Source organism: Cyanistes caeruleus, chromosome 1, assembly GCF_971803275.1.
Source record: "Cyanistes caeruleus chromosome 1, bCyaCae1.hap1.1, whole genome shotgun sequence".
NCBI lineage: Eukaryota > Metazoa > Chordata > Aves > Passeriformes > Paridae > Cyanistes > Cyanistes caeruleus.
Genome location: NC_141701.1, coordinates 93,895,484 through 93,922,628, shown reverse-complemented (window position 1 = coordinate 93,922,628; position 27,145 = coordinate 93,895,484). Strand labels below are relative to the sequence as shown.

Genomic DNA, 27,145 nt, shown 5'->3' with positions numbered 1-27,145 from the left:
CTGTGAAATGCAGTAGTAAAATGCTGACACCCTCTTAACCATTCTTAAGGCAGGATCTTTCTTGGAAGAGGTGCTGAGCTTTAGATCCTCACTTGAACAAGGGGATGGATTTCCGTGTCTGCCTTTTACCTGTGCGCAAGGATTACGCAGTCCTTGAGTTTGTATTTTTTTTGTGTTCAGGCTCCTTTGCCCCGGCACATCTCTGGCATGCTTAGATGATATTTAGCAGGGAAAATTTGGGGCATTTTTTAAGACATGCACAAGGGTTTGCTTAAATATTGCATGGTCATGCCCTGGGGTTCTGCCTGGACTGGCAATCTGAGCCTGCACCTTTTGGCTGCTGCCATCAGCCAACTAAGATGTCCTTTTTGAGGAGAAGTCAGACATTACCTTCAGACTCTGAAGGCAAATAGGATTAGAAAGAGTAGGAGTTTAGTTAAACATTCTGGTGTTTAAGTGCAGACTTCTCACAATTTCATATTTTCATAGAAGTTTAACCTTGTACAACTCTGTTGCAAATAACCTTTAGAAGACCAACAGTAGCAATTAATCAATCCATTTATATAGAAAATATTACTGTTGCTATTTTGGAAAATTATGTTTGAAATACAGAATGGCACAATCTGTTACATTCTTTGTTCCAGAATGGCACTTTCATTAAAAGCACTTTAGATTCACACACATGCATGTTACAGTAAGTTTCCTTCAAGAGCTCTGCAAAGACATGTGATATTCATACAGAACCTAATCAAGGTCATCAAATAAACATCATAGGGGTTTCTAGGGGTGATGATGGTGCTCTGATTTTGACTTTCTTGAGAAAACTGATGACTTGTAACAGAAGAATCAGTAAGGATAAAGTTGAATTTTCAGTTTCACTTCCATTATGGTAAAATCTTTAAGGGCATTCTGTGTATTTTTCTTTAGTGACTGCTACCTGCCTGAGAACCCCCTGTTCATAAACTGCACAAAGGATAACAAGGAGAGCCACATGTAAGTATAGTTCTGATGGTTTAATGCTTCAGTGATGAAAGGAGAGTCTTCTGCTAATGTGGACAGTGAGCTGCTAAAAATTAGAGATACTTTGGGTAATCTTTTTGTGTATGAATCTGAGATTCTTTTAGCATGAATAACTAAGTTTTGCATAAGGGAGCTGTACAGAACCTAAGAGCGGCTTTTACCTCGAGTCATTATTTCAGTTATATTGATTCTTATCACTGCCTTCTTTATTTTAGCAGAAACAAACAATCAAAACATGGACATCACAAGAATACAACTTCTTTGCTTACAGAAACACTTGAGAAGAATATAAACTATACAGAGAGAGGAGTTCAATTCAACATACAGCCTTGGGCAACAGTAAGTGAGAAGTAACAGATGTGTCAGGTAAAATTCATCTCTATATAAAATTGGTTTTATTTGTGTCTGAAATGCTGTGTGATGGAGCAGGGTCTCTGGATGTTAACAGTGGCTGACTTCATGGACATTACAGTACCATTGTTAATCTATATTTGTACATCATAAATATTCAATTTTTTAACTTTGCTCATTAGATAGTGAAGTTAGAACACACCCAGCAGTGCCAAAAATAACAAAATATATATTTAGTATTTACATTTTACAGACATATGATAGCTTTTTTTGGTTAAGAACTCCCAGAAAAGCATAACAGTGAATTATTAGTAGCGCTCCCTTTAGAGTACACAGATTTTTGTCTTTCTAAAATGGTGCTTATGATCTGAATCAGACTCTTCTTAAATCCATGTGCTGATTTCCACTGTTGGTGACCTGATTTTTGAGGTGTCCCAAAATGTTCTAGAGTTTCAATTTGTTTTTTAACCACTGTCATGTCCCTTTATTATTTTTATTTCAGAAATCTCTCCGCTTGATAAACCATGCTTTTAAAACCAATGTCTGGAGAGCACTTGAAGCTACACATCAGAAATCTTCTAAGCACATCTCTAAGCCAGTAGCTTCATATTTTCTGACTTCACCCTATGCTAGGCTTGGATGGTTGGTAATTTTTTTCATCCCCCCTTCTTAATTTCTGAAAATTTTGAGTGCCTACCAAGATATTATTGTTGGTCCTTTGGATACTTTTCAAAGGTGACAATACAAATCAATTAGTGGGACAAATCTGAGGGAAAGGCTTATATCGTATGTCCAGAACATCAAGTTAGCACATAAGATTTTTCTTTCAGATGTTGATTAAGCTCTGAATGGAAAGAACCAACATTAGAACTAACACTGGCTCTAGTTCTGAACAGTAAAGGATCATTGCTACCCTTGTTTGGTTGTTGGATGATGTTTGTGCAAAATTAATCATCTGTCGTGAGTTGACGACTGATGATGTCTAGTGAGACTTCTTGGAAGTACTCTAAACTAGTAGGGAGTTCAAAGATAGATTCAGAACAGAGAGAGGCATAATCTCTCTCCTTGACAATGACGTTCTACCTTGACCTGCAACAGGGAAGAGTAATAAATTTGCATTGCTGCTCATCTAACTTCCCTTATTCTGTCTCAAAATTTGGATTTAATTCTTGAGTTTACTTCATACTGGTGAAATTAACAGTAGTTAGTTCTTCCCATGCTCCCTCTCTAAACTCCAGCATGTCACCAAGACCTGTGATCCTTTTCCTTATCTCCTGTTAAGTCCATCAATTAAATCAGATGTTCAATTTAAAATATATATATTTTTTTAAAAATTTTTTTTGTGTTCTTTGTCATATGCAAGCAGCCCTTTTTCATGCTCCTTTCTCTGTTTGCTGTCATTTAGGTTGCCTAATGTCAGTAAAAAGCAGTTCCTACAGATCTCAGATACATTGATGGAAGATGATTCTTCTGGTTTTACTTAATTCAAGAAAACACAAATAAATATATTACATAAAACATGCTGTATAGATCTTTACAAAACAATATGGGGAAACACAGGTCCTGGTTTATTTGAATTATGCGGGTTTTTTCCACTAATGTTGTGGTAGTCTGGAAACTAATGCTGATTTTGTTGACTCCCTTGCTGTACAGGGCACTCATTTCAGCTGACATAAACCAGGATGGATATGAAGATCTGGTGGCTGGAGCACCAGGGTACAGCACCATGGGCCATATTCAGATAGGACGGGTGTATGTGGTCTATGGCAACCAGTCAGGTTTGCCACCAGAGGACATGGATCTGGACAGGAAAGCTGACCAAGTACTACAGGGTCATCAAGTAAGGGGTGAAGGCAGATATTTGTCACATAATTTTTTTCCTGAAAATTGGTGAATTTTGAATGAGGAGTGGTACCATTAATGTGTATGAGTATTATTCCTGGAACACTCCTCCTGATTTCATATGCTGTCATATGCTTTTCAAGAAAAATAATCATTATCAAAGTCCCAGAAACAATTGAAGTGATGGTGATCTGTAGGCTCTCTTCCATTACTGTACCAGATAAGTGAGCATTAGACCATAAAGTGCCCTTAAATGAAACTCAGGTTGTATCTCTGTAAGTCACAGTATAGCTCATTCGTCCCTGCATTTAAGAAAATAGTGTGCTGCCTGTCCTTTTTAATCTAAAATTATTCATCTGATATGTTTTAATTCCTTTGAGCTGCATTTCTTCATTAATTGATAATTTCACCCCAACTATTTTTTTCTGTAGTAAGAGTATTAAAAAATAATAAAAAAGAGAAAACCCTGATTTGACATGATGGTGGCTGTTTGTAACCAAGAAGTAGGAGCAAATGACCCTTTTGAGTGTTAAATATGATCCTCTGTAGAAAATACCTTTATTCACAAAGGAGATAAGAGGGAGAAATGAAATACACTTCCTTTTAATTTGTTTCAGTGATAATAAACTGTGGAGTAACAGCTACTGTCTTCTTACAGAGTATTTTGGTGGTTCCCAGTCATGATGTCAACAGGAAAGACCATAAACTTAACATCAGTGGTGCACTGGAGTCAGAAGAGGAAATAGCAAAGGAAGATAGAGGAAATAGCAATGCAGCACCATATTATATTCAATTGTCCTTCATTTTAACACAGTTGACTTTGAATTAGTGTGTTGTCATGGGGGTTATTAGTTAGAAGAAAAATAATTGTTTGGATAGACTTCTGTCATCTCTTTCCAGTCTTCACTGCGCAAATGTTCATTTGGTTTTCATGGTTTCGACTTGAAAACATGAGAGAAATTCTTTTTCTTTTAGCCTTCAGGAAGATTTGGTTCTGCCTTGGCAGTCCTGGACTTCAATGAGGATGGAGTGCCAGATCTGGCAATTGGAGCACCTTCTGTGGGATCTCAGTTTCTTACTTACAAAGTAAGCTATAAACATTTTTGTTGGTTTTTTTAACTCTCCAAACTGAATGTTTTTATTGACACATTTTTTTTTTTAACATCGAAATGAAAAAGAGCATTTCTGTTGTTGCTCATGGTGACATTGTAATTTAAACAGAAGTTTGTGACCTTTGTGTGTACTTTGACTAGAGCAATGATAGCTACCTGTATTTCTCTTTCAGTGGCCTTTTTGCACATTAGAAATCCAAACCAGATTGCAACTTAGTAACATTGACATGCTGAAAATGTAAGGGGCCATTCATGAAATACAAATGTACTCTTTTTGTTTAGGAACAGAGAGTCTGGAATGGACCTTATGAGTCAATGAGTTTTGTCATATGTTGTCACAAGGCCAACAAATTATATTTAAAATGTGATATGAACACAGACACACTTGCTAAAATAATCAAGTTACAGAGGCTTAATGACTTACAGCTTACCTGATAAGCCTGTATAATGGTCCCTGAGTATTTTTAGGCCATGCAAACTGAGAGGTAAAATGTTTTGATTTAAACAATATCCATTAAGCTTAAAATTCCAGATTTTTAGATACTAATTTAGCTGTTTAAATAAGAATTTAAGTTGCTTTTATTTAGACTCATCACTTGGAAATTCGTGTACATCTGTTGTATGTGCCTGGGACTGTTTGCCATCACATTAAATAATAATTATCAAAATTTGAGCCATCTGAACATGTGTATTATGAGTATAAACATAGACTATACTGCCCTTGTTCCTTACACACAGCATGATGAAAATGTACTTCTCTACTTTGTTGCTTGGTTACAGCAGTAACCATTACCCATAGATATTCTTAGGTTTAGGGTGGGAAAGTAAGTGGTGTGGGAAGGCTCTTAGAGGGGAAAATGAAGTTGTATGAATAGCCCTTGCAGAGGTGTTCCACTCCTTGTGATTTGCCTTAGATTTAATACTTGGTACTGACATGCAGGTGCTCTCATGCCTTATTTTCTTTTTCTGCTGTTTAGGGGGCTGTGTATGTCTACTTTGGAACAGCGGGAAGAGGCTTGGCACCTCAGCCAAACATTACCATAACTTGTCAGGTATATTAATAATGTAATGTCCTGTTTATACTATCCTGTTAGCCAGGCTAACACAGGGCTACAGAGGCAGGAAGTAAGAAAAATGGGAAAAGACCTTATAGGCTTAAAAAACAATGTTAAAATTCAACTTATTATTGCAAGGAAATTTAGATTGATGGATGGATGGAGCAAGCAGGTGCTTGCTTAGATTGATTGTATTTGGGAAAGACATTTATACCTCAGTGCAGTAAGGCAGCAGGATGAATAGAAAGGTGCATAGCCCTCAAAATCAAAAAAAGCCACCAAAAAAACACATCCCAAACCAAACAAAAAACAAAAGAAAACAAAATTGAAGCCAGGGAGTGGGAGGGTAATTCAGTCAGAAGCAAAGTTAGCTCTTTAGAATTAAGTTGCTCTATTTTGCTACAGAATTGAAGGTTTCAGTCCTATTTCAGGCTTAAACTGTTTATTGCAGTATTCCTACTGTAATCTTGGTTGGTCCCTCCTGGCAGCTGATGTTGATGGGAATGGAAATGCTGATCTGGTTGTGGGCTCTCCATATGCACCCGGTGGTGGAAAGCAGAGAGGATTTGTGGTTGCATTTTACTCTCATTTCAACAGGACTGACCAAGGTAATATTTGCTGAGTAAATTAACCCTCCTACAGTTGATGTGACTGGTTATTTGTTCCTAATTAATCACAGCATAATTCAGGTCTGACATGCTCTCAGAGGTTGTCTCTCCTACTCAATAAGCTGTGAAGCCAGACCAAATTGTCTTTGTCCAGTTGCATCTTAAAACCTCCAGTGATATAAATTGTACAGCCACTCTGGGCAGCTGTTCTACTTCTTGGCAGTCCTCAAAGGGAAAAAAAAATCTCTTGTTTCAGTTTACGTTCATTGTCTATTGTCCTCCCACCTTGCATAGTGACCTTATAGGCACGGAAAGCATGGGAACTAAACTTGCTTAGTTTGTCAACATTCTTCCTGTTAGGGAACAACCTATTGTAGGTGTGATCTAGGGAACAATCACTTCTCTCAATCTCTGCCATGCTCCTGCTTACATAGTCTGAGGCACTGTTGGCTTTCTGCTGTCAGAGCCTCACTCTCAGCTCTAGATTCTCCCTAGTATCTCCAGGGCCTTTTCCATTTGGCAGCTCCTCAGCCAGTCTGTCCCCAGCTGTATCAGTGCAAGAACATCTCCTTTCCCAGCATCAGGCTTTGCATTCATCCTCACTGAATTTTGTGAGGTTCCTGTCAGCCTGTTACTCCAACCTGCCTGGGTGCCTCTGAATGGGACCACCCCCCTGAAATCTCCTGTTATCTGCCAGATTCACAAAAGGGTGTCTTGTTGCCTTGGCTAGATAATATATAATAAAGTGTCCAACAGGATGAGTTAAAAAATTGATCCCTAAGACACTCCTCTAGTTGGGAGAACCAGAGCAACACTGGTTCTCTACTCTTGTCAGAGGTTTCATCTCAACCAGGTTTTTTCCCATCTGGTTTTCTGTCCATCCAGACTGCAATGTTCCAGCTTGGATGCAAGAACAATGTGGGAAACTGTGTTGGAAACCTTGCTAAAGGAATGGATTCAACTATGTATGAGTCTAGGATAGGCTCTTGGAAAATTGCAAATGAACCTCAACAAATGAATCTTTACCATTCTGTTCATTCTTTCATGTGGCTAAAGAGGAATGCTACAAGTGAATACAGAAAATGAGTACACATGATGAGGTTTCTAGTGAATGAGGGAGGAAATGTCATGTATGGAACTAAATAATAAAGCTCGGGCAGCTTTGTCAAAATCATGTAATTGTGATTTGCAACAATGCTTAATTGTTGCAGCTTATTGCAATTCCTGTAAAATTAGAAACCACAAGAACATCAGTTTCACTGTTGACATTTTTGTAAAACCAAAGCACAGAATGAGTTATTTAAACTATAGCCAGAATGATTTGAAGCTCTCCCACCCAGCACCTGTGAAGAAATATAAGTTCTGGTAAACAGTAAGTAGTTTAGGACAGGCTCAAGTAGTAGCTTTCATGTACTTCATATAGGCTATTGGAAGGATTGAGAAACAGGCTGTGTCAAATGAAAGCTTTCACCAGCCAGTAGAGCTGCAGGGTGAGTGAGCAAAGTCAACAACTGATGCCATGTCATGGACAGTGTAACATTGCACAGAAAAATTTGTTATCATAGGATGAATCAGTGGAAGATTACAAACGGGTTTTTCAATGTCAGGGCACACCAAGATGTAACTCTTTCTTTTTCCTCTGGTCTCTCAGGACTTCTGTCAGTACAGGATGCCAACTGGATGGTAGAGGGGGAAGAAAACTACGCTTGGTTTGGATTTTCTCTTGCCAGCTGCCAGCTGGACGATGTGAAATTACTGCTGATTGGTAGCCCTACATGGAAGACTTGTTCTAGGTGTGTTGCATGTGACAGCTTGCAGTTTTCTCCACTCTGCTCTACTTCTGCAAGGTTTAAGATTTGCAATAGATTAGACTTCCAGCTTTTTAGAAAGTTTCCTTTTCATTCTGCTAAGAATACTTTTATTAAATTAATATTTTTATGTCTTCACCCTTCCTTATGAAGACAGGGGGTTTTAGACCCTCTCTAGGGCAGGCCTTTCTTATTTAAAGATACCTAAGAATTTCTTAAGTTTCCTTGGGTAGGCAGAAGGGTCACAAAAATGCTGATGGGTAAGTATGCCTTAAATAACCATATGAATAGCTCTTACTTTGAGATTGCATTTTTAAAAGCAAATTAAACATGAAGATGTATTGGATGGTAAAAAATTGGATAAACAGACCACATCTGTGCTAAGTATTATGCAATTAGAACAAGTATGGGAATTACTAAAGTAGATTTCTAGAATTTGTCTGGCACTATTATTCCAAAGTAAAAGAGGAGACTGTGTACAATATGTTGTTACATACAAATTTATTTTGCATTATAATTCAAGCTGCAATCCCCTCTTGCTGGATGTCAGACAGAGTGTTGGGAAGGTGTATGGGTATAACCCACCAAGTACAGAGCGCTGGTTTGAGATAACTGGAGACAAGGTAGGGCTGCTTCTTTAGTATGGGACCTTGTGAATAATTTGAAGTAAAAGTGACATTCTGTAGAAATTACATAGGTGTTTTAAAAATCTAACAGGACATGGGCAGAATGGGTTTGTCTCTGGCCAGTGGTGTGCTCTCTGTGGACGGGAACACAAGAAAAGTTTTGGTGGTGGGTGCACCTACTGCAGGTATGTCCTGAAAAATTGAGACCATTTCTGCTTTAGGTTGTTTGTTTCTGCATGACTTGAGGAGAGATACAATGTTTAAGGGAAAAGGGACTTTTAAATTGCCATGTAATTAAAAAAAAAAAATAAATAGAAATCACTGTAATCACCTGTATATGCCTTATATGTAGAGTCCTCTCTACTGTGCCTCAGCTTCAATGGGTCTTTTCCTTCCTTAAAATGGGTTAAACAGCATTACTTCTTTACACTGTTTATGTAACAGTGATTTTCTATTACACTGCATATTTCTCAGAGTTGAAACAACACAGTATTTTGTCCTCGCTCTGGCAGTATGCAGTAAGGAATTGAGGATGCTAAATTGCAGAAGTCCAATTTGAATGCATTTCTCCCCTGGTACTATGACCAAAATATTTTTTTTCCTATGCTATTTAGTGTTAATCCCATATAATTTTAGATGCTATTTGATACATTATATTAACTTTGTCCCTTTTATGTAATGCCAGTATTACTTATAATTTTAAGTATTAAACCCGAGTTCCTGTGTCTGATGCTCAACATCTGTTTCTTTGGGTTTTTTTTCCAGACAGCCTGTCTAGGATTTTATTTATGTCCTCAGTGCTGCATCAAGCTGGACTGGCTCTGGTATATGACCTGTCAAACAGCACCAAGCCTTCTCTGCTCAGCACATTCAGTGGGGACAGGAGGTTTTCTCGTTTTGGAGGAGACATATACTTAAGTGATCTGGATAGCGATGGGCTAGGTAAAGCTTGATTAATCTTGTAGTGAAGTGTTCAACTTCTGGCAACAGGAAAATTGGTCACCTATATATTCATAAGAGTGCTAAACACAGTCTGCTTTCTCAATTGAATTGTACCAGTATTCCACTGTGCCTTACAGGGAGGCCTCTCTGAAATCCCAAGCAACTCAATCAGAAATTGAAACATTTTAGTTGCTATCATTAATAGGAATTGTGGCATCTAGAGGCATGTAAATTGCAGTTCTCCTGTGTTTTGGTATACCATTAATTGACTTCTGCTGTGTTATGTCCTCTTTGTAATATGTCCAGATGAAATGATTGTGGCATCCCCCCTGCGAACTAACGGTGTCACCTCAATCCTGTCTGGTGGGGCTGCTGGCCGTGTTTATATCTTCAATGGCAGACAGGCATCCTCAGGGAATGTGACAGGCCACTGCACATCATGGACATCTCCCTGTCCTGAGGCCTGGGTAAGAATAGATGAAAGTGAATTCTGGACGTAAGTTTAGAATGACAATTAATTAATTACATCCAGTACAAACACCAAGTGTAGAATCCAGTACAATACCAAGTAGTTCAAGAAAACAAGGTTTTCTCAGGTTTCTGAGTCCTGCAATTTGGTTCCTCCTGTTTATTCTTAAATTACTTTGCTCTTTAGGAGCCAGGGATATCATACTGGTCTACTCTCTTCCACTGACTTTTTATTTCTTTTTTTTTTTCTTTTTTTTCTTCTTTAGGCACAGTATGTCCTGATTTCTCCTGAGGTAAGTAACCAGAAAACAAACTACTCAGTTGAGAGAACTATAGAGTTCTGCAAGAAACTATAAAGTCCGACTTAAAAAACCTAGCAGCATTATAACCAACAATGTTATTTTACAGGAACTATCAAGATTTGGGAGTTCTGTTACCACTGTGAAATCTGAAAGAAAGGTGAGGAATAATTACTGTGGTTGGTTGTTTCATGACATTCTTCTACCTCACGTGCATATACTAGCTAACACCTGACATGTATCTTACACATTTTCAAGTCTTAAGTTCTTTATATAATTAAGTCACTCTCTGAACTGATAATTAGATCCATTTTATAGACTGATGAGCTAGGGGTTGCCAAAATTTTGACACCTAAATTAAAAAATTTGAATCACTTTAAAGCAGCCTGAATTCTAATCTACCTAGGAGTTTGCTGAAAGGTTCCATAGGAAATGCAGCATATGCACCTCCTGGCTTTACTGTTCATACCAACCTGTATGCAGAGGATGCTTAGCTGTGGAGGAAACCAGGCACCCAAAACCATCCCTCTCGTTTAGTCTTTACAGGCTTGCTGTCCTGGCTATCATCTGCAGTGAACTCAGTCTTCTAAGCACAGAGGTCCAACTCCCACCTGACTGATTTAGATGTGTCTGTGTACCTGTTTCTCTGTGCTTCCCTCAGATGCCCATTTTTTTACCAAACACTAATTGTGATTGTATGATGCACTGAGGAGCCTTTGTTTCAGATGGAAGGTTACTTAGTGATTGTTCATCTGAGTTCAAATATTCTGTTCACTCTAACATCACTTCCATGAGAAGTGGGGTTTTCTGTGTGAGTACATAGAAAGCCTCAGCACCAGGCTGAAGTCTTCAACAAATGGTGTTTGACACCTTGTGTTAAAACATGCAATGGAGAAATAATTGGAAATTCTTCTCAGATAGATTAGGGTGCATAATCTAACACCTAAAACACAGGCACTGCTAAGTGCAAGTGAGGCCATTCTCCAAGCAGTTGTGTACTGTTGCTATAGCACCATCTAGTCCATTCTCCTGCTTCATCCCTATCTTAGTCCTGAGAAGTGGTTTATATAGACAAGAGACTCATTTCATTTTGTTCCAGCTTGCTCCAGCTCCCCAAATGAGACAGTCTGTTTGCCAACTATTTTCCTAACTGCTATTCTGATGAGGTTGCTGATGATGGCCTGCTCTCTCACTTCCCATCACATTTCTATATTACACTAATGAGATGGTCAAAATCCACAAGGGAAGTTCAAAGCAGCCATACACCTGCATTTTGCTAACCTTTGCTCTTTATCCCTGCAGAAAGAAGTTGTAGTGGCAGCAGAGAGAAGTTCTGCAAAAGCTCGACTTGGTGGAAGGCTTTTTGTCTACTCGCTCTAAAAGTTCACAGTAGCTTAAAGACCAGGGCACACCTGGTTCTAGTGAAGAATCGCTGTAGTTCTTGTGCTACTTTCCTGAATCCACACAAACCAACATACTGTGCCAGCAAGCTTTTGCAGAATTCTGTGGTGGGCAGCAGCATTGTTTATCTAGAAAAAGCAATCTGGTCTGAAAACCTTTCATAGGTTGAAATGAGCAGGCAGCTGCATTTTTAGTAGTAGCATTTGGCTGTATAAGGAATGTTCAGAGGCCACTCTCTTTACAGGCCAGATTTGAGTATCTTCTTGACAAAACTGGGAAACTGCAGCACAGGATTTACAATTCCTTACATACTGTGGTAAAGATAAGGATTCTGAATTTTGGAAAGTTACTGTCAAAATAATAAGCATGGAGCAGGGGCAGCTCTAAGACTAACAGAAAGGTGGGTGCTGATCAACAGGACTCTCTCTCCTCTCTCTAAAGTCTTGAGGCCTGCATTGAGGGCGTAGCACAGCTTGGATGTCCCAGGGAAAAAGAACAAGCAAGACTTTAGGAAATGCTTCTGCAGTTTTGCTGATTACTCTGACATCATTTCTGCTTTTGTGGAAAATTCCATGACCATGATAACATAGGGTTGTTAATGGCTCTTATTGTTAACAGTATTGTCTTTAACTAATTAACACTAATTTTGTATGATGCAGGTTTAACAGTGTGCATCAATTATCATTAAACAACTTGAGCAGCAGAATGTGTTGATACTCTTATTTGCCAATGCTAGTCTGTAGACATATATGTGTGTTTTCTCTCTCTTGCCTCCTTCACAAAGGCAAAGCATTATTTTTATTTTAAATAAAATTGCACAGAATTCTAAAGGTCATATTCCAAAATTAAAGACCTCAACTTACCTTCCTAGGAATTCTCTCTCAAGGATGTTGTTTTAAACAAATCAAAAAAGGCAAGGTGAACATTAGTTTGATGTACAATGCATTCTGGTATCTACTTTGAGGACTTGCCCAAATAAGAGAAGAGTTTAAAAAAGAAGTTAAATCTGAATTTCATGGAAGAAGTAACTGGATACAACTGGAATTGCAGTACGTGCATTTCAAATATGTTAACTGCGGTATGAGGCAAAATATGTGTGCTTTTAAGGGCATAATAAAGGTTTTCTCTTCAAATCAAAATTTACAAAACCAGTATAATCTGTATCAATCCCATTCTGAACATACACTCTCCACTGGCTTTTGTTTTTTCTATGTGTGACCTCCACGTAATCTTATTGCACTTGACTGCATTTTGATTACTTGAATTGTAACAAAAACTTTAAACATTTGCATATGTCTATCAAGATAAAAAGGAGTCTTGTAGAAGACATGTCTTTCGCTCCATGTTTTTATTGTGCTTTGAGTCAGTTATGTACAGGTAAAGAGTCAAAATGAATTCACAGAAGCCTCCCTGCAAAAAATTTACAAAGAAGCTTCCCAAACAGCTGCACCAACACATATCAGTTCTGGCCTAAAGCAACTACAGCTCATTTGGAAACATCAGCATCCATCTGCCTTCACATGCTGAGATTTCTGGGGCTTATCAGTCGAGGTATGTGAGCCTTTTTTTTTCCATTGGATTGTTCAGTTTGGAGATCTTTTACTACTTTACCTGCTAAGCTTAAAGGCTGCAAATAACCACAGCTAAAAAACTCAGAAGTGTTACAAGTCCCATTATCTTTCTCACCTTCTCATGCCACTAGTATCTGTACTTAAAGCCATGTACAGAACTGTTGGAAAATAACATGTACATCTGACTTTAACCAAACCAGAATCACAGGCCTGGACAACTTTAATTTATGAACCTTTTTATTTCCATCTTTGACTCATTAGTCCTGAGAAGAATGTTCACAGCTACAGCTACTGTCTTACAACCCCTGCCAGTACAATGATTATGTGGTGGCACCTAAGGAGCTGCTCACTGTGTCACAGATTAAAAAAATCCCAAAGAGGAAATGGACAGCGCGTGACATGATTTAGACACATTTCATGCTCACTCTGCAACCTGAGAGAAACCAGTGGAGAGCTACACCCTTAAAGAGAAGTCCTAAGAACAAACAGAAATAGTTGGCATAAGGCTTTTACTCCTTCCTTCAGCATATCACAGGACACCAGGCTTCCACACCTTTAACTAACCTGGCTACTTACTGTAGTGCAGGCTAGTCCATCCTTTGTCTTGGAGGGAAGAGAAAAAGCAGAGCCCACCTTAAGAAAAATCAACAACCTGTTTGTTGATTTTTAGCAGAATTTGAATTATGGCAACACAAGGAGTTGTTAAACTGCAGCTGTATCCATGTGTGTTGAAATAGCATCTGAAGGAAAATGCAAGTGGGCATCATCCATAAGCCCACTTGCCCTGTTCCTAGAACTGCTGTTTTGGGCCTAAATTAATTGTTAAGGAATATACAGGATTAGCACCTACATTTCTAAAGCCTTTTATTGCTCCTTTTTTCTCATTGCTGACAATCTAGAAGTCATGTTTCACCAGAGATGCAGGTATGCTTTCTGCTTTGGAAAACCTCTTCTCATTAAACAGGGCCTTAAAAATCCATTCAAGAAGGCACTCTTGGGGTGGATTTTTCTTTGAAGTCAGATTCCTAAATCTGCAGTTCAGAACCAGAATTACTGATCAATGCTGACTGCTGTCCTTCTTTAAACCAAAAATTCTGTTCTCTGTAAGAAATGCCATTAAGCAAAGCAGTATTTGACAGAAACACTAAAAATGAGAATGCCCAAAAAGTAAGTACATGTATGTGATACAGAAAACTAAAGGCACATACATGGGGTGGAAGTGAAACTACTGTAGAAAGCATTTTGCTATTTTCCCTTGTGTTTCTCTCCTTATGTGCGTGAGCATTAAAAATTTCATTGTAGGTTTTTGGCACAAAATATAGATTAAATTAGCAAGTTTAGAAATTCTTGCAGTTTTCAGTAAGGAAGAACAAATACAAGGAAAGTGTCCAAAGTCCACCCTGTAACAATAAAAGTCTCTTCTTTCCTGCTGTTCCTACTGGTTTGTTAAGGTGCTTCTGCTCAGCCCAAATGTATCTCCTTTAAGGCTGGTCTTTATCTCCACTCTTCCAGCTGCTGGTTGGGATTTTTTCAAAACTGCAGGAACCTAGACAAGAAGCAAAAGAGCTTGTGATTACATGAGAAGCTGCTCTACATGTGACAGAAGGAAATAAGGCCCCACAGAAGCCTGAACCCTGATTTTGCTACCCTTATTTTCAGAAGAATGTTTTTGGCTTCTCCCTCCCTAATACCTTCCAGTATCTTTCTCTCCAAGTCAGTCAGTATGTGCTGGACTTGGTTTTGAGCTACACTTCAGGATATTCTAGTTAATTGTAGCCACAGTCAACAATCCACAACAAACTACTTCTATCTGCCTCTTAGTAGCAAAAGAGGAGAGGGAAGACGGGGAGTTTATCTGAGGCTCCCTCTGTCACTCTTAGCAACTTAACTTTTGACTCTACTGCTGCTTCTGCTATAAATATTACAGTGCAAAGATGAGGTAGACAATACAGTTCTGCAAGTCCAGGAAAAGACAGTCAATAGGGAAAATGACCATACATGCTAATCTGAACATGGTCTCTTCGGAAATCTTCCTACAGCTTGGTGCCATCAATGACAAAGATAACTGGTGTGCTTATGAGAAACTATTACAAACTTCAGACTGAGAGTCAGGACACCACAACTACGACATCATTCTCCAGAGTGATGTTACAGATAGTGCTTTTCCTCATCATCCTTTTAGCTCTGCTTATTCTTATACAAGACAGGGACTATGGATCTCTTAGAGTTAGTATGTAGGTGGGAGGATGAGGATTACCTCTACCATTAGCCTCAGCTTTCCTTGGGCTCCAGGTGAAAGTAAATACAGCACTTTTCATGGAACAGACTGCAGCTTCACTTCTGCCCAGTGCTGTGGCTCCCCACCTCCTTCAATCCAGCTAGGGAGCACCATCTCTGCCATGGAGCAGAACCTGAGCTGAATTTTGCCATGCTTTGTGGCCAGCCCCTCTAAGCCATCTTATTTTCTGCCTTAGGAATGGACTGTAGACACAGAGTGTGAGGCAGGAGCCCCAGCCAGCCATACATACGTGAGGAGGCAGTGGAGGATCCAGGTGCCGCCCAAGGAAGGAAAGTAAGCGCCGCCAGATCAGACCACTTCCCAGAAACATAATCCCTGTCACCAACCAAAATATCCTGGGGTCCTACCGACAGAACACTCCCATTAGACATCCAACTATCTCTCCAGAAAAGGGATTACCCAAAGATAATCTCTCATTCCCCTCCAGTTTTCTTCCTTTATGGGAGGAAGCAGTAAACTCTTCACCATCAACAGCAAAGCCCTCCCTTGGGAAAAGGGCTGTTTCACAGCAAAGCATTTTATTTAGGATAACTCTACTACATACTGTTACTGTTCCATGCAGTTTTCCTTCCTTCATTGGGAAGTTTGAAAATTCAACCCTTATATTGAGCTGATTTGAAAAGGAAGAAGTCTTTGCTTTCTATGTTTGTTTTAAAGGTGGCATGTGCAGTTTTAAAGTTGTACCCCCCCAGCCTGTACTCCTTCCTCCCCAGTTTAGGTACAAATAATAACTGACAGTAAATTGCTTCCTCTGATGTGCTGGAAATGCACTGGCTGCTTGACTGATACCCTTGTATCTGGAAGACAAAGCTGCTCTTGTCAGAATAGATGTTCATTAAAGAAACTTTAATACTACTTTATAATCAACTACTTATACAACCAAAAATTTGTCTTCCCCTTTCTTTTCCATGGACATGACACAGGAAAAAGGCTGCAATACTGTGCAGTTTGCTATGCTGTAATTTGCTTACAAAGGAAGTGACTGTATGAACATATAAATCACTGGAAAGCATCAGGCTGTACCAAATATGAAATAAGCTGTAAGAGCAGGACCCCCATTTTATGATAAACACAGGACTTCCTTACCTCTTCAAGAGATGACTCCAAGTTCATACCAAAAGCAACTCCTAGGAGTCCAAAGAGAGAGAAAGAGAAAGTCCCCATGGTCAGCTGCAAGTTCAGCCTCATCATCACATTACGGTGGCTAAAGAAGGGAGAAACATCTGTAAGGGGAACCCAAAAATTTATTTGCTGCCTAAATTCTTAAATTCCATATAGCATGCACTAAAAGCAAATAGTGAGAGAGGAAGTCACGCTGAAATTAGGTAACCCAGTTGCAAAGATCATGAAACAACAGTACAAAAAGACTATCATTTTGACATTGGTATATCTGGACACCTCTAAAGGCAGCAGGTTCTGCTTAACCATCATCAGACTTTCCAGCATGGCTCACTTCTCAGAGTAACTGAGTAACAGTAATTTACTGTTACAGAGTAACAGTAAATTTCTGCTCAAAGTTGTGACCACTCACCACCATCAGGCTGGAATTTCTGTCTGTATTCACAACGGACAAAAATTCATTGTTACTTTGAAAATTAATACATTTTACAAAAAAATGCTGCAGACTACAAACTTCAGTCCTTTTGGGTGAATTCCATATTCAAGTCTTCCACAAAAAGACTTTTGTGGTTTCCTGATACAGCATCCACTAAGTGCTTCTACAAATAACTCCTCAATGTAGAGAAGAAAGAATATTAAACACCAACCTCAGACTGGCATGTTCTTGGAAATGCAAGCTAGAACTCCTTCTGTAAGAAATCTGACTAAAAGTGAAAAATGTAGCATACAGAGAGACTGAGAAAACTTGCTCTCAAGTTATTACTTTTTGTATCACTCTACAGGGTAACAATTTAACTTGTACTGGAAACCTGAGTAACCTAGCTAGACTCTGGCTAGTAATCTTTTCTGAACAGCATTTTAATATGCCTCTCAATCTGCAGACATTTCCTGTATTGAACAGCTCCCCTGAAGGGTCTAGGAGAAGCTAGGTTTCTCTGCTAGGGAAGACTGATGCCTAGCTACAGAGGTACATATTAATTACACACTAATTAGGCTATCTTCTTGCTTTGCTTTATCCATTTCACAGTTAGAAAAGTGCATTGCAGCTGTGACTACAAGTCCATTCAACCCTCACTAAGAATTCTTCAGCTTTCCTTGTAGTAAGATTTGAGAAAGTCTAGGCCAAGTTTGTCTAAATTTCAGTCAGTTTTTGGTAATCTAACAGATGGTAGCTGACCTGTCCAGGTTGATAAAGATGATGCTTTCTGAGTCGTCAATCAGTACTCTGAGTTCACGAGCTTCATTTAAAAGATCTTCAGCTTGTCTGTAATAATTCTCCAAGAGCAGCTCCATTTCCTCTGCATGGTCAATTCCAGACATACTCTCCTCACTGTAAGCAACAATTTATATTTTCCTGGTTAGCTACATATTGTATAGAAGTGTATTACTGATGTGTTAAGGCATGTAAGAGTTGTGGGGAACAACAGTGCTATTAGACACTACACCACAAAATCCAACCTTTTGGTGAGGAACTTCCATCAGTTCCAACAGCATAAAATAAAATAAATACTTTTATATTTATCAGCACCTCAGCATAGGCAGTCAATTATTTCAAGTAGCAAAGTTAGCATTTGATGTGCTTGAAGTATGCACACCAGCACAAATGTTAAGTTTTTCAGATATTACAAAGCTATAAAAATATTGTATTATATATTATTAAGTTATTATCAAATGGTAACTATTTCGACAGATTAACTTTTTAGTGCCCTCAAGTGGTGAGAGCTGGTAACGATGCAGTGAAAAAGTCCCAACAATAAAACATCCAAAAGTCAATACACAAACAATTACACAGTGATGGAGATGGTTTAGGTTACATTAAAATTATTTAGTACTGAAGCATTTGAGCTATACACAGAAATTGCTGCAAAGTATTTTTCAATCCCGAAGCAGCCAAAGAATGAGCATTTTGATCAAAGATGCTCCTTCCTTAAGTGAAATCTGAGAGGCTGTCATCTTACTTCAGAGTGCTACTGCTGGTGCAGCAGCCTACCCCTGCAAAACTTGTTTCTGGCATTGTGTATATGAAACTGAGGCACCTGAGGTCCACAGGAGTTTGGAAACTAAGCAGCAAAACCAGGAATATTGTTCATAATTTTCTGTTTTGTGGTATGATCTCATTTCTCCAGAGAGACCTAAATTTTTAATGAATCTCCACCTGGCATTATTGACTGCTAAAGAAACATCTCCGAAATGTTTGCCATGAAAATAAGTGGTATGTCTTTACAAATCAACTCATGTAAGCTCCCTGAGGACCTTTAAAAGGGCTAGTTTCTCTAACTACTTTCTCTCTTCTAGGGCAGCAACTTAGTTAGCTAACCTGATTTGAAAGCCCTTCAGATCTTGAGGTTTTCACTGCATGGAGATGAGGAGTTTCAGACTTGAAAGTCTTAGAGCACTATCTGCAGTATTACAGCTTCAGCTCAAGGTCATACTCGATGAGTATCTCTACATTTACATCAGCTCCTCTGGGGATACACAAAATAAAGACAGCCATAAAGACGTGAAAATAACTGCCACTGGATGTGCTTTCATTAACTAGCCTCCATCTGTCTCATGACTCTTCCACATTCTGATGTTCCTTCACACAAAGTTAAGAGGTCAGCCTCATCTCTGAGCTAAGCTCACCATTCTGCTGCAAAAGATCTCTGATGGCACCTATCTGCTTAACTGGGATCCTCCATATCCTTTCAGGCTTCCCAAGTTCATCAAATACCACCTATCAGTTGCATCAATCCTGCATCAAAAATCCTGCATCACACACGGCCAGTGTGCCTGCATATGTTGTCATGGCTTGTGTTTCCCAGTGTGCCTTGTGTGCAGACTGCCTCACTGCATCCTGCAGCACAGCTCTTCACACAAACTCCTACTACCTCTCCTACCCTTGTACAATGGTGTCTGAGACAAGGGATGACTGTGGGTTTCTCTTGACATGAGCATAAGGTGCCACTGGGATCTTTCCTAGATCCCCTACACACTTTGTTGTGAGGCAACAAAGGCTTTGCCAGCAGACTTACCTAAGTCTAAAGGAAGGCTGTGAGCAAAACCAGGAAAAAGACCAGCTGCTGATTTAGAAGCAGCTGGAATTAACAGCTACATGTGATACTGCTTCAGAAGATACCTTAGAAATGCAAACCACTTCAGGAACACTGAGTTTCTGCTGCACATTTAGATTAAGCTCTGCAGGACGAGACTTCAAACCCACGCTACCATGTGAACAGTATTAATGTGTACATGCAATGTAGTTAGGCAAAAGTAACATTCAGCAACTTCACAAAGTATGCTGGAAGGTAACTTCTGCTTTTATATAAAACACATCTCTAGGCCCAAGATTTAAATACAATTCAGCCCAAAACATATTTGGAAATTCTATACATTATCTTTCAGTTTTTTAATTTTTATTAAAGTGACCAGTGCTGTGTTGCTGTGTGCTGTCTTTCACCAGTGAAATAGGATTGTTTCTGCACATTCATCTCCTGGAATGCTCTTCTTCAGGTGTCCAAGACTTTTCTGAGGCCTCTTTCCTTTGGGTTCTGCTAGTCAGCAAAAAGCTAGGAGCAAGGTGTTCAGAACACCTCTAGTAAAGGAAGTGTGGAATCTGACCTATTCAAGACAAACTTTAAAATCTGTCTCTAGTTTTTATCTTGGTGAAACTGAGGAAAATTCTCTCAGAATGTTGATTTAGATTGAAAAATAACATTTGCTTTTTCTGCCATCCTTCTCCCATCCCATCACAAACTACATAAGCTGGCCTGTTATGTCAGTAACTATTTGTAACTCTGTAACAATGGTGTTCCTCTCCAAAATGGCAACTACAAAGGTTTCTGTAGTAGCAAGCATTAGGGTTAAAAAAATTTTGAAATACTTTCTTTCCATCCAGTTTAGTGTTCAAGTTCTCCTCAAACAAAACACACTGTTAAAAAAATGTATGTGGTTTCAAAATATACATACAATACTTGTGGATCAGTCCATTTAGACAGACAGAGTTCTTCTATTAGTTCTTCTTCATCTAAGATCTCCAGAATAGTTTCTTTGAAAACTTTAGCATCTGTTTCCAGTTCTGACAAGCTGAAGGAAGAACAGGCAAAAGGTCAAGTAATCCCCAGTTGCCCCAGTGTCCAAAGGCAACCTTTACATGATTTTGCCAGCCAGCACCCTAGCCAGATGGAGTGGCCAGGGAAGACTTCCTTGCAGGGTTGTAAGAGCTTCTTCCAAACACACTTTACAAGCCACATACTTAGCTGTGGCAGTGATTTGTCTGGGAACCAGTGAGGTACAGACACACACTAAAAGGCACCCAGATGTGTTTCCGGATGTATTTGTAAGCCAGAAAAAGCAAGCGCTCTTTGAGCATGCAGAAGTGCATGTTTGCACTGTCATATGAGAGAGGCCAATACTTGAAAGTAGCACTGTATTGGTAACCTCAAAGCACAGATTTACATAGAATTACAAAGGTTTATATTAAGGGGAACATTTTCACACTGATTCTCTTAGGTATTACTTTGTTTTGTCAGATGCTATTTAAGAAGCATGACAGTATTTCTGACTATTCAGAATTTCTTTCCCTTTCCCCCCACATCACTAGGTAATTCATATACTGATTTTTACATTTCCAAATGAGAACCCAGCATTACAGTAATCTCAGAAATTAATATCAGATACTATTTTTCAAACACTTCAAAGCATGCCATTTTCTATGGTCATCTTCCAGTGTCTTCACAGCTTATTCTTAGTTACCTCTTGCCATTTTGCAGGAGAATGTGTAGTTTACTCCTATCCACAGATAAAAGCTTGGGATCCACTAGGGCTTCCAGTGTCTCAAGGATCTGAGGCTGCAAAGTGTTAAGTCTTCCCTGCAGTTTGCTGATCTAGATAACAACATGATCCTTCATAAGAATTAAAATAATTCATTTAGAATGATTAGGGCAACTGACTCCTGTCTCTCAACATAGAATTCACAGTAATAGGTAGTTAATACAATCTGCTTTCCAATGCCTGGGAAATATTTCTTATATGGATACCCCATAAACACAAAGCCAGTGCACAATACAGTATTTAATAAAAAGTGAACTGAAACCCAGTGACAACCACACCAATAAGGCTGATAAAGCAAAAATGCTATTGTCTATAGGTGAAAGTAGCAGGCACAGATTTCTAATGATAACTAGATTTCTTATCTGACTCCTGCTCAAAGGCCAAAACCTCAGCACTTCAGTGTGATTTTCATTTCAGCTACAATATGTCTCTAGAAAGGAATTCTGACTTGCTTTTTAATTATCCAAATGGTGGTGATGCCATCATATCCAAATAGCACTTTATTAGAAATGGAATGAAAACACACATACACACAAAACGGTAAGAACTAAAAAAAACAAGGGTCAAAATAAAAAAAAAGAGAAAGTGCAGAATGCATTTAAAATATGTACATGTAAATATTAACACAAGATTAAAGTCATACTGCTCTGTGTAGCAAGAACTTCCCAAACATTTTAAAAAAATGAGATAGCTCACCCAGTACTGCAGGATTGCTTCTATGGCTCGGAATTCAAAGGGCAGGGAATATGTGACTAGTTGACCTTCCCCAGCCAGCTGAGATGCTAGTTCATTGAGGAGCCAGTGTTCCAGACTTAAATTACGATAATCTAGTATCAGAAGAAACTCTGGTGTTATGACAGCCTTCAAGAACTGAAAAAGACAGTACATGTAAATAGTCTGAAAAAAAACTCGCTGAAGATTTTTCATAACTCTATTGCACACTTCATGACTTGGGCTTTGATAAAACCAATGTTCAAACCTCATTTCAGGTCGGAAAAAAACAAAATCTCATGCTAACTGCAAAGAGGCTTAGACACAGCACTGTTCCAGGGATTGAGAAGAGGCTCCCCACAAGCCTTTACTTCCATGACAATGTTAGTAATGTTTCTCTTGTGCTCAACCAGGACAATGGTCACTGATGGGTACAGTTGGTGAATTTACACTCAGATTACTAGGCAGAGCTCCAAAGAAACATTTTCTGCTGGACTGTATGACACAGAAAGCTGCTGTTTTCTTGCTGTGCAAGAAAATCAAAGTGCAAGGATGAGAGAGAGTTTACAGTCAGGTATAGGGAAACCATTACCTCCATTCTCATGATGATCCTGTTGTTCCTGGTTGCAATGCTCATCACATGTTGAAATCTCAGATCTCGAGCTTGAAGACCCAACTCCTGGTACAATTCTGTTTTCTTCTTTTCTATCATGAAAATATTTTTAGATGAAGACATTTAGAGGACAAGCATATATGTTCTGAAATTAGGAAACATCCTAGTGTGTTACTAAGTCCCACAACAAAACAACCCAGTTATTCTTAAAGGTTTTCCTCCCATTGACTCCTCAATCTAAGTAATTTTCTACAAAATTTAAAAGATTGTATCTTGAATGGAAAAATTCCAGGTATAAGTGAAAAAGCTGGCCATGAAAATTAATTTCACATCAGAAACAAGTGATTCCTTTGAGAAAGCACATGTAATCCTACATGGACAGACAAGGCAGTAAAAGCAGCATGCTGGCCAGAAAGAAAAAAGGCAAAGCAAAAACTACCTTCCTGTCAGAGATGTTAATACATTATTTTCAAAATATTACTTAAAAATGTAAAAAAAAATGTAACAATAAAGATACTATGAAGGCCCAGTGGACGACAGCAAAACAGAAGAAATGCTGCAACATCCCAAACAAACACAGTAAAGTATCCAAACCATATTATTTTTTTAACCAAGTAGATTTCCCACTGGGCTTTTCTGTATGGGACAAGAAAGAAACTCAATCCCCAAACAAAACTACAGTGAAACTTACCAAAATAGGTAGTATTTCCCTCCTTGTCAAACTTCATCTGGAGGAATGGAAAAAAAGAATAAATTCACAGAACCACTATAAGAAAAGAAATCAATTTCTAGAATTATTTGCACTTTCCTAGAAGCCAAATGGAAAACATATTATGAAGAGAAAGCAACTTTTATGCTCTCTATTCACAATTAAGTAAAACAATTGCATGAAATGGCCACATTTGTGTTTGTGACCAGTGTCATCTGCATGACTGTGTTCCTACATAAACCTTAGTCAGGTGATTTACAGAGGATCAGACATAGAACAGATATTTCTGTTAGAAGAGACTTACAGTGATCAGAGTCCAGCTGCTTGATCAGTTCAGGGCTGACCAGAAGTTAAAGCCTGACATTAAGGAAGCTGCCCAAATGCCTCAAACATGCCTCAAATGCTGACAGGCTTGGCTTATCAACCACCTCTCCAGGAAGCCTTTTCCAGAGTCTGACTACCCCCTTGGTAAAGAATTGCTTCCTAATGTCCACTCTAAACTTCCCGTGGCGCAGCTTTGAGCTATTCCCATGCATCCTATCACTGGATCTCATGGAGAGGAGACCAGCAGGGCAACTTAAACCTGGGATTAAAGATTCAGCTATTTGCTTTGGAACACTCTGAGAAATTTACAAATAAAACTTAAAATAGTACTACGGATTGTATGGTTAGGCTTTGTGCCCATGTCAAATATTGCAGACATGCTATTTAGCTTGTAGCCTGCATCTAAACACTTCTTGTCTTAGCATCTTGTCATTCACATGATTCATTTAATGCTTGTATTTCCCAGTAAAATTATTTTCCTGGAAAGACTGCCATGTCTAGATTAATCATGAAGTTTATTGTTTTGCTCATTAACAATGTAGCTTAATCTACTAAGTCTACTAATCTAATTATTGACTTTTAAACTGACTTTCAGTGAATGAAGCCTACCTAAGCATGCATTCCAGCAGAGCTGCAGTGGAGGTTACATGGCACCTTGTTACAGAATGACTGCTTTTCATCATCAACAAGGAGACCACACCTTCCTTCACTGGCACTAATAATGCAATTTTTCACTATCTACCTATCTATCTATCTATCTATCTATCTATCTATCTATCTATCTATCTAAAAGAAAAACATAATGTGCAAACCAAGCAGTTTGCAAACAGTTTTCAGTCTCCTTTAAGAAGAAACCAGAGATGGAGCTTGTTTTTCACAAGCTTGTTTCAAAATCCTAGATTTGCTTAGAATTGCAGCTATCAAGAGACAAGACTAATATTCCTACAGGTATTAGCAAGCCTTGATAAACTTAAGTAGAAACTTCTAACTGCAGTACTTCCAAGAGTTGACTTGCCTTCACAATTGGAGCCAGAGAACTTCTAGCAGATGCTGGGCCTTCGAAAAGCATCTTCATCAGCACTACATACTCTAACTGGTCCTCACATCAGAGTAGCTCAAAGCAACAATTTAGAACTAGGAAAGTTCCCTGAGACACAAATCCACCTGTTTTTATGACGCTTTAAGATTAATAAACAACCAAATAAACAAACAACCGGGAAAAAGCACCATTATCTTGCACCAGCTGCCGTCGCTGGCAGAAGTGCCTGCAGGTACTTACCACTGCAAAAACAGGAGACACGCTGGCTAGGGTGGCTTGGGAGGTCTCAGTGGGGGCATTTTGGTAAAATTTTCCTGCAGGAAGAGAACAGAAGAGAACAGCTCTACTTCCAGCACACCGCCCTTGGCCTTGAGCCGCGCGGTGCCCCGCTCTCAGCTCCGGCACACACATCAGGAAGCGCCGGTCACCACAAGGCCCCGACAAACCCGACACCGCCCGGCCCGGCCCGGCCGCCCCCAGCGCAGCTGCCCCCGCCCGGGTGTCCCGGGCCCGACCCGCCGCAGCGCGGCCGCGCCGCTCACCGGCCCAGCAGAGCAGCCCGCGGGCTCCCGGCGGCAGCGGGGCCGGTCCCGCGGGCCGGTCCCAGGCGCGGCCCGGCGGCAGCCCCGGGGCGGCCCGCGGGCGGGAGCCGCCGCCCGCCGCGCCCGCCCAGCCGCGGGCCGCGCAGCAGCAGCCGCCGCCACCGCCCAGGGCGCGGGGGAGCAGCGCGGCCCCGCGCAGCATCGACCCCGCTCGGCCCTCGGCCCGGCACCGCTCCCGGCGCAGCCGCGGCGAGCGAGGAGCCCGAGCGGCGGCGGGGAGGAGGAGCCCGGCGGGGTGACGGGGAGCCCCGGCGCAGGCTGGGAGCCGCACCGCGGAGGGGACGGGCCCGGGCCCCGCCGGCCGCAGAGCGGCGCGTCCTGCCGAGCCGCTTCTCTGCTTCTAAATGCTGTGAGATAACTCGGTGGCGCCCTGCAAGTTCATAGCCGTTGTATTGTAATGCACAGTCACGATCCTTCTCGCCACCTTCTCACTCGGCCTGTGTTCAACCCCACTGAAATTAACTGGATTTTGTACATGGTGATTTGTGAGAATGGGGGAAAAAAAACCCCAAACCCCATAAAGCTCATCTGAGCTCCTCTAATGAGGTAGGTCCGAATTGAAAATCTAATTAAATGGGTAACTCTTCCCAAAGACATAAGTGTTCTTAAAATCTCAGCTCTGGCAATGCTGATAACCTGAGAACACCTTACTGTGGCTGGGATTTTCTCTGCCTCATTTGGCCACTTCCTGATGATCTTCTAAAATACGGGTTTGGTTTTTTTTTTTTTTCCAAGTAAAGCACAATTTTGTCCCCAGCAAATATCTTGGAATTAAATTTCCTTGTCCTTCTGTATCTAAGATAGAGACAACCCGGGTGATTGAGATGTAAAAGTTTCATTAGCAGCATACCAGCTTCCACTGTTACATATTCTTTTGAAACTGCAGCTTTCATGTGCAAAAGGGCAGTGCAGGTAGCAAGGATATCTTCCTTTGGCTGCTCCTGCTGAAGTGTGTAAATCGGCCTGGAGGCAAAGCCTGCTACCTGCAGGACAGGTTATCAGACTGTACTTAGAGTACTCATTAATCCTTAGCTGGGAACTAAAAAAGGAAGTGATTAATGAAATGATCCGTGCAGCGTGGCTGCTCCAAGAGGAAGGTACAAATCTAAACACCGGTCTGAGTTTTGAAAACAAGGGTGTCACCAAACAGGACAAAAGAAACGTATCCAACATCAGTTTGATGTGAATAAGCAGACATTTATTTTGGTGCTGGGAACACACAGGATTATTCCTCCAAACATAGTCCACTAAGTAAACAAAATCCATCAATTTTATATATTTTTTTCTGCCAAGTCATCGTTACATAAGTTGTTTTATGTACTATGCATAATCTGTCCACTTTTAAATTTAACCTTTACAACAATTGGTTTTGCTAGTTACATAACTTCATTAATATTCCTACCCTAGGACAATCATTGATCATTTTTACTCACCTCTGCTGGTTGGAATCCTTGACATTCACATCAAGATGGGAAGGGTAGGGGGCTTCTGAGCAGCATAACTGGAGTGCATGACGATCTCCATTGTTTCTTGAACAAAACATAGGAAATCCAGGAACTTCTTGGTGAAGTTTCTGTGGCTGTATACTTTAAACACAGCAGTCCTAACATTGCTATACCTTATACTTTACCATTTTCTACTCGTAATCATAACTAACTCTTTTATATGATAAATCAATTATTTTATCAGAATATTTATAACAACACTTTCCTTTTCTTTCCTGCACCAGGTGACCTGTGCATTTGTATGTTTGTGTGTACATACATACATAGATGAGCCTTTGTTCCAAGCGGATTGACGTGCACAGAATCAGA

At 39.9% G+C, this 27,145-nt stretch overlaps 2 protein-coding genes across 4 annotated transcripts in view; one reads left to right on the top strand and one right to left on the bottom strand.

Annotated features, from left to right (window-relative positions):
- The window catches only part of GPLD1 (glycosylphosphatidylinositol specific phospholipase D1), a 30,778-nt gene extending 11,750 nt beyond the window's left edge, over positions 1 to 19,028 (top strand). Inside the window, exons 11-27 of one of the 2 annotated variants that reach the window (XR_015274121.1) lie at positions 928 to 993; positions 1,236 to 1,359; positions 1,874 to 2,013; positions 3,025 to 3,211; positions 4,189 to 4,299; positions 5,303 to 5,377; positions 5,832 to 5,988; positions 7,640 to 7,781; positions 8,320 to 8,419; positions 8,514 to 8,607; positions 9,188 to 9,364; positions 9,671 to 9,831; positions 10,099 to 10,125; positions 10,241 to 10,291; positions 15,578 to 15,675; positions 18,648 to 18,733; positions 18,817 to 19,028. Coding sequence is in view for 1 of the 2 variants with exons in the window: in XM_086842826.1 (XP_086698952.1) it covers positions 928 to 993; positions 1,236 to 1,359; positions 1,874 to 2,013; positions 3,025 to 3,211; positions 4,189 to 4,299; positions 5,303 to 5,377; positions 5,832 to 5,988; positions 7,640 to 7,781; positions 8,320 to 8,419; positions 8,514 to 8,607; positions 9,188 to 9,364; positions 9,671 to 9,831; positions 10,099 to 10,125; positions 10,241 to 10,291; positions 11,434 to 11,511 (1,690 nt within the window). In the remaining variant the exon portion in view is untranslated. Of the gene's footprint in view, positions 1 to 927; positions 994 to 1,235; positions 1,360 to 1,873; positions 2,014 to 3,024; positions 3,212 to 4,188; positions 4,300 to 5,302; positions 5,378 to 5,831; positions 5,989 to 7,639; positions 7,782 to 8,319; positions 8,420 to 8,513; positions 8,608 to 9,187; positions 9,365 to 9,670; positions 9,832 to 10,098; positions 10,126 to 10,240; positions 10,292 to 11,433; positions 12,236 to 15,577; positions 15,676 to 18,647; positions 18,734 to 18,816 lie in introns of those variants that run through there. The other variant, XM_086842826.1, reaches the window with a different exon arrangement.
- MRS2 (magnesium transporter MRS2) lies at positions 12,866 to 25,488 on the bottom strand. Of its 2 annotated transcripts, XM_086842854.1 has the most exons (11): positions 25,272 to 25,488; positions 24,970 to 25,043; positions 23,349 to 23,385; positions 22,637 to 22,749; positions 22,030 to 22,203; positions 21,256 to 21,386; positions 20,470 to 20,586; positions 17,699 to 17,851; positions 16,489 to 16,606; positions 15,632 to 15,745; positions 12,866 to 14,649 (listed from the first exon to the last, which is right to left on the bottom strand). In XM_086842854.1, the coding sequence occupies exons 1-11, from the start codon at positions 25,471 to 25,473 to the stop codon at positions 14,539 to 14,541; spliced, it is 1,344 nt and encodes a 447-aa protein (XP_086698980.1). In that variant the 5' UTR covers positions 25,474 to 25,488; the 3' UTR covers positions 12,866 to 14,538. The 2 variants fall into 2 exon arrangements, with proteins under 2 accessions (XP_086698980.1, XP_086698986.1); XM_086842860.1 differs by lacking the exons at positions 24,970 to 25,043; positions 25,272 to 25,488 and adding an exon at positions 24,706 to 24,799.
- Between the last annotated feature and the right edge of the window lie 1,657 nt (positions 25,489 to 27,145).